The 12,217-nt window shown below is 35.6% G+C and overlaps 1 protein-coding gene across 1 annotated transcript in view; it reads right to left on the bottom strand.

Annotated features, from left to right (window-relative positions):
* Positions 1–12,217, bottom strand: part of BRINP3 (BMP/retinoic acid inducible neural specific 3) — a 505,257-nt gene that overhangs the window by 194,181 nt on the left and 298,859 nt on the right. The window contains 1 exon segment of the mRNA XM_020984424.2: positions 9,118–9,308. Coding sequence (XP_020840083.1) covers positions 9,118–9,308 — 191 coding nt within the window.

Genomic DNA, 12,217 nt, shown 5'->3' with positions numbered 1-12,217 from the left:
AAATACTGAATATTTTTTGAAAAGAATAATAGTCTTATATCCCTTAAGAGTTAATAGAAATTACATATGTAAATCTTTCACTTCTAAATGGGAGAAAAATGCCATTGTGAATAATAAAGTGCTGATATTGAATTGAAGTATGATAGGAGACAGTCTTATTGTAAAAGTATCTTCTATGAGAAAATATGGTTTTATTCAAATTACTACATATATGTTTGAAAAAACCTTTTGCCAGGCCATTTCAACTAAGTAATCTTGGGGATGGAGCCAAGATGGCAGAGTACAAGCAGTGACTTTCTTGAGTTCTCCCTGAAACCCCTTCAAATACCTGTAAAAAATGGCTCCAAACAAATTCTAGAGCAGCAGAATCCACAAAAAGACAGAGTGAAACAAATTTCCAGCCCAAGACAACCTGGATGGCTGATTAGAAAGTTTTATTATATCAGGCTGGGAGAGAAACATGGTTCAGCATGGGTGTGCAGGCAAAACAGGCCTCAGCAAACCTGAAGCAGTCCTCAGAGGATTGAATCAAGGGCAGCTGTGATAGTTTCCAGACTTCTCAACCCACAATCACCAAAGACAACCTAGAAGGTCAGTAGGAAAAGTCTGTGACCTTGGAGAGAGAAAAGCTTAGTCCCAGGCCCAGTCCCTGCACAGGCCCAGGTCTGTGGCTTCTTCCTGAGCTTCTAGAGCACAGACTGAGGGGGAATCAACTGGCTGATCAGAGAGGGAAGGCAGAGATTTTGCCTGTGCTGAGGCGGGATTCTCTGCTTTGCATGTGCTTGGATCTGGGTCACAGTTCTGGGTGGCAATCCTGGGGCAAGGAGGAGTGTTGGCCTGGTGGAGCTTGTGGTGGCGGTAAAGAAGGAATCCTTCTCACAGTTCCAAGGAATAAAAGAGTACTTGTAGTCACTCATAGACCAGAGCACAGGCCAGGAAAGGAGCAAACACCTCACGCTTCAGCATACCACGTTGGAAGAACTGAAAACTTACAGGTCCCTAGGAGTATCTCTGAAAGCAGCTGCACAAAACCCCCAAAGCTTGGGACAGTACATTCTCCACATTGGAAGCAGACCCCTACCTTAACACAGAGTTTAAATCTCAAGTAATTGGCTGGGATCATGACCAAACCTTGCAAAAAAAAAAATTCATGCCATAGAATCTTTCTTTGGTGACAAAGGAGATCAAAACATACAACCAGAAGAAGACAATGAAGTCAAAACTCCTACATCCAAAGCCTCCAAGAAAAATATGAATCAGTCCCAGGTCATGGAAGAGTTCAAAAAGGAGTTCAAGAAGCAAGTAAGAGAAGTAGAGGAAAAACTGAGAGTGATGCAAGAAAATCATGAAAAACAAGTAAACAGCTTGCTAAAGGAGACCCAAAAAAATACTGAACAAAATAACACCTTAAAAAACAGCCTAACCCAAATGGCAAAAGAGGTCCAAAAAGCCAATGAGGAGAATGCCTTCCAAAGCAGAATTGGACAAATGAAAAAGGAAATCCAAAAACTCTCTGAAGAAAATACTTCCTTAAAAATTAGAATGGAGCAACTGGAAGCTAGTGACTTTATGAGAAATCAAGAAATTGTAAAACAAACCCAAAAGAATGAAAAAATAGAAGACAATGTGGAATATCTCATTGGAAAAACTACTGACCTGGAAAACAGATACAGGAGAGATAATTTAAAAATTATTGGACAACCTGAAAGCCATAATCAAAAAATAACCTAGATATCATCTTTCAAGAAATTATCAAGGAAAACTGCCCTGATATTCTAGAAGCATAGGGTAGAATAGAAATTGAAAGAATCCACTGATCTCCTCCTGAAAGAGATCTCCAAAGGAAAACTCCTGGGAATGTTATACCCAAATTCTAGAGTTCCCAGGTCAAGGAGAAAATATTGCAAGCAGCCAGAAAGAAACAATTCAAGTATTGTGGAAACACAATCAGGATAACACAAGATTTAGCAGCTTCTACATTAAAGGACTGCAGGGCATGGAATATAATATTCCAGAGGGCAAAGGAGATAGGATTACAACCAAGAATCACTTACCCAGCAAAACTGAGTATAATCCTTCAGGGGAAAAAATGGTCATTCAGTGAAATAGAGGACTTTCAAGCATTCTTGATGAAAAGACCAGAGCTGAATAGAAAATTTGACTTTCAAATATAGGACTCAAGTGGAACATGAAGAGGTAAACAGGAAAGAGAAATCATAAGAGACTTATTAAGATTGAACTGTTTACATTCCTGCATGGAAAGATGATATTTATATCTCATGAGAACTTTGTCAGTAGTAGGGTAGTTGGAGGGAAAAAAAATATATGTACGCATATATAGATAGATAGAGGGCACAGGGTGAGTTGAAGATTAAGGGGTCATATCTGGAGAATAAAATTAAGGGATGAGAGAGGATTATACTCAGAGAAGAAGAAAGGGAGAGGTAGAATGGGGTAAATTATCTCACAAAAAAAACAGAAAAGAAAAGTCTCTTGCAGTGGAGTGGAAATGGAGGAAGGTGAGAGGGAATGAGTGAATCTTATTCTCATAGAATTTGGCTTAAGGAGGGAATAACATATACATTCAATTGGGTATGGAAATCTGTCTTACCCTACAGGAAAAGAGGGGGAGGAGGGGACAAAAGAGCAGGGGGATGATAGAGAGGAGGACAGATTGGGAAAGGGGGTAATCAGAAGCAAATACTTCTGAGGAGGTACAGGGTCAAAAGAAAGAATAGAATAAATGGGAGGGCAGGATAGAATTAAGGGAAATAGAGTTAGTTTTTCACAACATGTCTACTGTGGACGTGTTTTGCATAATTGCATATATACAACCTATATTGAGTTGCTTGCCTTTTCAATGAGGGTGGGTGGGGAGGGAGGAAGAGAGAAAATTTGAAACCTAAAGTTTTAAAAACACATGTTCAAAAAAAATGTTTTCACATGCTACTGGGAAATAAGAAATACAGGAAATGGGGTACAGAAGTCTATTCTGCCCTATAGGAAAATAGAAGGGGAAGGAGATAAGAGAAGGGGAGAGAGATAGAAGAAAGGACAGACTAGGGGAAGGGATATTCAGAATGTATGCCATCTTGGGGTGGGGGGAGGGGGGAGATGAGGTGAAAATTTGGAATTCAAAAAGTTGTGGGAGTGAATGTTGAAAACTAAAAATAAATAAATTTATATTAAAAAAATTATCAAGGAAAGCTGTCCTGATATTCTAGAAGCATAGGGTAAAATAGAAATAGAAAGAATCCACTGATCACCTCCTGAAAGAGATCTCCAAAGGAAAACTCCTGGGAATATTATACCCAAATTCTAGAGTTCCCAGGTCAAGGAGAAAATATTGCAAGCATCCAGAAAGAAACAATTCAAGTATTGTGGAAACACAATCAGGATAACACAAGATTTAGCAGCTTCTACGTTAAGGGATTGGAGGGCTTGGAATATAATCTTCCAGAGGTCAAAGGAGATAGGATTACAACTGAGAATCACCTGCCCAGCAAAACTGAGTATAATCCTTCAGAGGAAAAAAATAGGTATTCAGTGAAATAGAAGACTTTCAAGCATTCTTGATGAAAAGACCAGAGCTGAATAGAAAATTTGACTTTCAAACACAAGACTCAAGAGAATCATGAAGAAGTAAACAGGAAAGAGGAAACATAAGGGACTTATTAAGGATGAATTGTTCACATGCCTACATGGAAAGATAATATGTGTAACTCATAGTTGGAGGGAAAAAAATTATATATATGTACGTAGGTATGTGTGTGTGTGTGTGTGTGTGTGTGTGTGTGTGTGTATATGTATATATATATATATATATATATATATATATATATATATATACACATATACACATACAGAGACAGAGACAGAGACAGAGAGAGAGAGACAGAGAGAGGGCACAGGGTGAGTTGAAGATGAAGGGGTGATACCTGGAGAATAAAATTAAGGAGTGAGAGATGTGTATACTGGGAGAAGTAGAAAGGGAGAGGCAGAATGGGGTAAATTATCTCATATACAACAGGCAAGAAAAGGCTTTTACAGTGGAGGGGAAATAGGGGAAGGTGAGAGGCACTGAGTGAATCTTATTCTCAATCAGATTTGACTTAAGGAGGGAATAACATATACACTCAATCAGCTATAGAAAGCTATCTTACCCTACAGGAAAATAGAGGGGAAGGAGGTTAGAGAGCAAAGGATGATAGATGGGAGGGCAGTTTGGGGGGAAGGGCTAATCAGAAGCAAACACTTCTGAGAAGGGTCAAAAGAGAGAATAGAATAAACAGGGGGCGAGATAGGTTGAAGGGAAATATAGTTAGTTTTCCACAGCATGAGTCCTATGGAAGTGTTTTGCATGGCTACACAAGTATAACCTGTATCGAGTTGCTTGCCTTCTCAATGAGGGTAGGTGGGGAGAAAGAAAAGGAGAAAATTTGGAACCCAAAGTTTTAAAACCAAATGTTAAAATACGTAATCTCAAAGAAAACATCTCTAGAATTATTTTATATGTGAATATTTTGAAAATAAACTAGAATTTCTACACAAATTCAAGTGAGATTTTACTCTTTAAGGTTTCAAAATATCATTCTTTTTCCATACTATTCAATATTAGAATGGATTACATATACATTAATCATAACTGTGAAGCAATCTGGACTCTACTCCCTCCCCTTACTCTTATTATCTTCCTACTTCTTATTTTTGTTGAAGACACCGAAATGGATCTAGTCATCCAGGATGGTGAATTTAATGTCATCCTTAACACCTCACTCTCATTTACTTTACATATTCACTCCAAACCTTGTTTCAATCTGCACAACATCCCTAATAACTATCCCCATTCTCTCCATCAATGTTCTGGTTCAGGCCCTTATCATTTCTTATCTAGACTACTGCAATAGCCTCCTAATTTGTTTGCTCATCAAAAGTATCTTGCATCCCCAAGTTACCCTTCCCACTGATGCCAAATTGATTTTCCTATGCATAAATCAGACTACATCACTTCCCTTCTCTTCTAAATAAACTTTATTTATGTAGATATATATTAGTGGGTAGATTTTTCTAGGTGTGCAAGTGTGTGTGTGTATATATATATATATATATATATATGTGTATATATATATATATATACATATGTATATATATACATATGTGTATATATATATATAATATATATATACACACACACACACACACACGCACACACACATACAGTATACACTGTATATATGCACATATGTGAATGTATATATAGATCTCTCTATATAAATCTATCTATATATCTATCTATATAGATAGATCTACATATCAATATCTATACCTAGAGAAAGTCTCCCCACACAGAATATTAGGTCTTAGAGTCCAAACCCTATTTGCTTTTATCTTTTTATCCCCAACACCTATCTTAGTGTCAGGCACAGAGCAGGTACTTAATAAATGTTTGTTATTCATGTGATTGAATCATTTGTAATAGTAGAATAACATAATCTAAGCATTGGGAGGGATTTCAGATGATAACAAGCAATTCCCTTTTAATATCCTGACCAAAGCTCACCAAGCGTATGACTGAAGCCTTCTAACTGAGACAATTCACTACCTCCAAAAGCAGCCCATTTCACTTTGGGTTAGTTGAAATTCTTGGGGAGTTTTTAATTATATCCTTCATAAATCAGCCTCTCTATAATTCCTGCTAATTGTTACTAGTTCTGGCAAGTGGGTGGGGCCTTTAATTCCTAATCCCTACCACAGGATAGATCTGAAAAGAAGGACTCCCCAAGTCTTCCTTTTCTCTAGACTAAACATCTCCAGTTCCTTCAACCCAAGACCATGCTATGATCTAGAAGCTCTTTTCAATTCTGGCTACCTTTCCTTGAATTGCTCCAAGATTATGAATATGATTTCTAAAATTCACTGATCAGAAAGGAACACTTTATTGCAAATGTGTTCTTATACTGGCTCTGGAATCAGAAGCCCTTGGTTCAAGGTTCAAATTCTGCCTGTACAGCTTACTGCCCAAGGAACATTGGACAAGTCACTTAAAAGTGCCTTAGTTTCCTTATTTGTAAAATTAGGGGTCATGGGGCAGGTAGGTAGCACAGTGGATAGAACGCTGGCCCTATAGTCAGGAGGAACTGAGTTCAAATCTGACCTCAGACCAAACACTTGACACTTACTACCTGTGTGACTCTAGGCAAGTCACTTTATCCCAATTGCCTAAAAATAAATAAAGAAATAAAGAAATAAAATTAGTGCTCAGACAAGAACATCAATGGTCTTATGAGCCTAAGATTCTCATTTCCATCCTTTTAAACTATGTCTTTCTTATTGGAAACCTCCAAAAAGGCATTATTTTTTTTCATTCACAATGTCCACTCATTTTTGAAATTTTATTCTACTAAAACCTGCAGATCTTTTTCAGATGAACTGCTCTCTACTTATGCTTTTGCTATCTACTTATCTACTTATGTTCTCTACTTATGCCTCACCATCTTATAATTGTGAAGTCATTTTCTTGAAGTATAAGATATAAATTATATTTATACTGATTAAATATCATTTCAGTTAATTCAGCTTAATATTCAAGCCTATTGAGATAATTTCTGATGCTAACCATAATACAAAGTATAATTAGCTTTCCTTTTTTTAACCTTGTGTTATTTGCACAATTGTCAGGCATGGCATCTATGCCTTTATCCAAATTGCACACACACAAAAATGCTAAATAGCACAATTAAAATGAAAAAAATGTTTTGATCTCTTTTATTCAGACTTCCTTATAACCTGACATTGACCTATTAGCCACATTATATGAAGTCCTATCATTACATCAAGTCCTAGCTCATATTTTACCATTTTTCCTCATGAGGAAAGCATAGAAGACTGTGAAAAGTTTACTGCAACATTCTCAATTTTTACTAGCATGTTGGTGCTAAAACATTATGAGAACACAAAATTCAAAGGGACCCAAGAGATCTCTAGTCCATCGGTCTCAAATGTGCTGGGATATGGGAAGCAAATATCAGCACTTCTATTTATTTTATGTGAATATGAAGAAAGAAATTGAGCTTTGCTAATATTTAACATCAGCATTAAGGATACAGGCACCCTCATTCAGTTCATAAGTCACAAGGTCACATACCAAATATTATGCAAAAAAATATCTTGAGGGAAAAAAGGAAGTTTTACAGCAGAAAGTGGTTGTCCATGATATCCTCACTTGTCTATTCATTTTCAGCATATGGTGACAGAAAGTACTTCACATGGACCCATCTCTGTAGATTTACAGATTATATTACATAAATTCAAATAAAGCTTCATGTAATGGACAAAGTAGTTTAAATAGAGTCCTGCAAAGAAATCAAGAATTGAAGATAACACTAATACTTTCAGCACAAGCAAATAAAAACAAAACAGCAGAGCTGACTTTTTATATTCCTAGTATTACTTCAGTTACTTTGTGAGTTAAAATCAATTACAATTCAATCAAAACTGACAAGGAATTTGGTTAAAAAATGATCAAGACTACTTTGAATTTTGAATATGGATTTTATTTACTACCATAATTGATTAGCCTTGTCTCATGTTTTTGTTTTTTGAGATATTAATGATAGCATGAACCCACCACAAATAGAAAGATATTTTATTTGTTTTTGGTTTTTTGCTAGGCAATAGGGTTAAGTGACTTGCCCAGGGTCACACAGCTAGCGAGCATTAAGTGTCTGAGGCTGGATTTGAACTGAGGCCCTCCTGACTCCAGGGTTGGTGCTCTCTCCACTGTGCCAACTAGCTGTCCCTAAGTAAGATATTTTGAAGCTGAGCTTTTATTGCTAAAAAAAAAAAAAGTAAATGTCACTTATAAAAATTCTATTTGTACACCTTAAAAACTTGGAAAGAAAATTTTTCTAGATGTTTAACAATCTTGCAAAGAACTTCAGTGGGTTTTAAATCAATTTGTTAAACATACAAAAAATGTAACACTAATTATTTTGCAAGAAGAACTAACTGATATCAGGGAAGATAGAAACTTAGTAGCTAAATTTCAACGAAAACTTTGCAAAATTGGTGGGCAGGATTGTAAAACGAATACTCTTATTTAGTTTGCGCAGGTAACAACAATGCACATTAGTCATTTAGATTTACTGTATATAATTTTGTGAATTATATTTTTCAGTAATGACAGCCTTTACAACCAAGTATCAGAATATACTGAACTTAGAACTGTATTTATATATTGCTATGTGACACAGTATTAAACCAAAATATCAATGAAACATACTTACCTATACTGTTCTCACTGAAAATATTGTTTATATATTTATTGAGAGTAAAATTATCATTTTTTGTATTTTAATAAAATAAACAATCTTCCTAAGCCTCAGTTTTCTCATCTATAAAATGAGGAGGCTCAACTAGATGGCTTTTGAGATTCCTTCTAATTCTAAATCTGTGATTCTACATATACACACATACACACATATGTGTATAGTTTTATTTTAATTATTCATTTCATTTTTAAATCATAATTTTAATGTTTTCCAATTAGTATGTCTTCGAGTTTATATATTAATTATATGTATTCATATATGTATATATAGGCACAGTAGGAGATAGGCAATTTATAAGCAAACAAATGTTCATATATCAGATCACATATGCTCCAAACTTTCTATTGGTAGGGGTACACAATCAAAATAGTTTGGAGACCACAGGGCTAGCCAAGAAACTCATAGATTCCTCAATTACTTCCAATGAAAAAGGGCAAAGATTTTGAAAAAAAAAGAACACATGAAATTCACTCATTTCCCTCAAGTTAGTGGTAACTCTATATTCACACAACTTTATGTTTATGACCCTATTCAATAGAAAAGAATCAGTCTTCTGTGAGCTAATTAGGATAGTTCTAATTTTATACTGCCTAATTAAAATGCTTGAGGTGCAGGAGTCAACTTCCAGGTAAAATTAGGGTCAAAACTACCTCACAATTACAAATTCATATGGTAAGAAATGGGAAACAAAATAATATTCAGTTAATTTTAATGGTAGCTAACGCATATTTCAATTTTCCAAAGGAAGAAAAATATAGAACTATTTAATTGCAGAACAAATTCATACCTTTATGGCAGTGGATGCAATTTGAATGTGGTGAAGTCTCCGTAGTGTGCTGTCCCTATCAATGAAATAGGAAGCAGCAAGTTGATGAAGAGTCTCAAGAGTGACTGAGGAACTATTGGTTGTAGAATCACTTCCTTCGGATCTCTTGCTCAACTTCCGCTTATCCACAAAAATCGTGAGTGACTCCTCACCTACATCAAGAACATATGGAGTCAGTCATCAACTCCCATTGATTTTATCATAAAATATTCCTTACACATTTTCCACTTTTACTCAAACTACTCCTTTTCAGGCTCTGAAACATCTTGCCTTGGCTGTGATAATATTTTCCACCATCAGCATTAGGTAAATCTTCCTAAAAATATAGCAGTGATTATGTCAATATGTTGTTCAGAAAACTTTTTGGTCTCTCAATTGCCTACAGAAAAAAAGTCAAAATGTTTTAGCCCATCAAAGAGCATATACAGCCTCTGTATTCCTAAAACTAAGGGGTGGAAATTCTTCCTTTAACACTACATCATTTAAATCTCTGAGCTTCAGTTTCTAAATCTATGAAAGGGAGGATTTTGACTACATAGCCTCTCAAATCCCTTCTAGGTCTATTGTTTTATTATTCTTCCACATTCTTGCTCTGTCCTTCTCCAATCTTATATTCTCCCTTACCTTTCCTATATTCCAGAAATGGACATTGTCTACAACCCACTTAACTGGCCATGAGTTTTCTTGCTTCCCTTCTTGCTTTTTGTCCATAACTTTGCTATACATAGAATGCTCTATCTCCTCAGAACCGCTTTGAAAAATTATATTCATTCTTAAAGGCCCAACTCAAAGTTCACCTATTCTATAAAACTGTCCTTAATCTTCAAGTGCCAGAAAGTCTTTTCCCCTCATGGTTCTCAGCTTACTTTTGTAACATATCTTCGATAACTTATGTGATTCTACACACTTATTTGCATACTTATTTTCTTTGCCTTATTAGACAGTAAGGTCTTTGAAAAGACAAGTTATATATTTATATGGCCTCACTTTGTGTGTGTGTGTGTGTGTGTGTGTGTGTGTGTGTGTGTGTGTGTGTGTGTATTTTCTTCTTGCCAGGTGAGTTTCAGAATCACAGAATCAAGATCACCTGGCAAGATAAGGTACCAGGGCCTGAGGTTCTTACTCGAGCTGAATTGCCAAGCATTCAAACTGTACTGCAGACTGTAACTCCAATGTGCTGGTCATCTTGTTCTAATGCCAAAAATACTTTTGCCTAAAAGAACTCACACAAGGCAAATTCTCACATGGAGGTCAGAAGAAGCATTACAAGCATACTCTCAAGGTCTCTCTGAAGATTTTGGGAATCAATTGTGAGACATGGGAGACACTAGCACAGGACCACCCAGAGTGGCATATCTGCATCAAAGAAGGTGCTGTGCTCTAGGAACAAAGCAGAATTGCAGCAGCTCAAAAGAAAGGTGAGATGTGCAAATTGAGAGACATCTCCACTCTAAATGTTCAATTGGACCATTTCTTGCCTGACCTATGTGGTAGAGCCTTTGCAAGCTCCTATTGGTCTGATCAGCCACAGTAGGATATACTATATCATGACTTCAACATAGTGATATCATTTTGGTCCTCTTTGAGAATGGAAGAGAATTATACAACTATCTATATATCAATTTATATACACATATACATATATGTACACATATATAGGTATGTATGCATATGTATATACATACACACATATACATATGTGTATATATACGTATGTGTATATAGCCTCGGCACCAGAACATAGTAGGTATTACAAAATTGTTTTTCTCACTGACTTTATTTTACAAATGTTGAAAATATTTTGTGGATTTGAAGACTAACAATAATTAGGGCTATAATTAGAGAGCATGTAGAAATTTGGAATAAGATTTTTATAGAAAAAGTTTAAAATAGAATGTTTCTCACCTATATTGCTGAACTAATTTGCTACCATTTTTTATCCCCATAAACAATTTGGAGGGTCCCTGAATTCATCCAGTCTTCTGAATTCAGATCTGTGCATTTGATTTTAAAAACATTGTATATGAAATTATCAACATTATGTAAAAATTTAAAATTTATCTCTACATTATCCATCTTAAAATTATTTTAATAGCCTACTACAACTAATTCACAATTCTCACTTTTTTTTCTAACCCTGAGAATAGCAAAATTACTCCTACTTTAGTACTCCACATGAGAGTGCTACAGACCACATCTACATTACTGCATAGGAATATGGTCTATAACAGTCAAACTTGATGCTTGTTCTAGTTCTCTTGTATCACCATCTGTTATAATGGCAATGTGCCTACTCATAAGGTTTTATGCCAATTTCAAAAAAAAAAAAAAAGCATATGAGTCAAACAGCATGCCCTGGGGGATATCATACCTCTTCTCTCCTTTCTCCTGAACCTCCTCCTCATGACCTCAGCAAAATAAATAAATAAATAAAATTCTTCTAAAAAACATGATCTTGGTTGAAAATTAATCTACATTAAGAACACATGCTTATCTTATTAAAGATAATATTTTTGATAATTATAAAGGAGCAACAAATACCATTATCTTCAAATTGCATTTCCGATTTGTTTCTAGAAAGAAAATTAAACATTGATCCAAATTTTTGCTGAAATTTCCCCTAAAATCTTGCTTGTATAAAATCTAAATGTGGCCTAAAATTGTGCATTTATTACCACAGACATCATTTAAAATATATAGATTTCCTCAGGAGTGTAAAATGTAGATGCAGTAGCTTCCCCATGGCCCCTAGCCTACATTCATGCAGGAAGAATTGGTGTAGGACTAGAAGCAAATTCCTCCCTCATCTTGAAGCAGCTGTGTGCATACTCCCTGTGAGGACCTTCATCCCTGTTGCAAAGTCTCTTAAAGTTGAGGATTTCATTTTATAGCTTATCAACTCTTCTTCCTCCACATACCCAAGGTTATAAAGAAACCAGTGTTGTGAAATTATCCTCAGGAATCTCTCACCCAAAGAGTTTGTACTACATCTTCCTAAACTTGGAGTTCAGCTTCCTATGTACAGACAGACCCCCAGGGCAGAAACTGCTTGGAACTCAGT

Source organism: Phascolarctos cinereus, unplaced genomic scaffold (genome assembly GCF_003287225.1).
Source record: "Phascolarctos cinereus isolate Bilbo 61053 unplaced genomic scaffold, phaCin_HiC Scaffold_5;HRSCAF=322, whole genome shotgun sequence".
Classification (NCBI taxonomy): domain Eukaryota; kingdom Metazoa; phylum Chordata; class Mammalia; order Diprotodontia; family Phascolarctidae; genus Phascolarctos; species Phascolarctos cinereus.
This window is presented reverse-complemented; position numbering and strand designations above follow the sequence as displayed.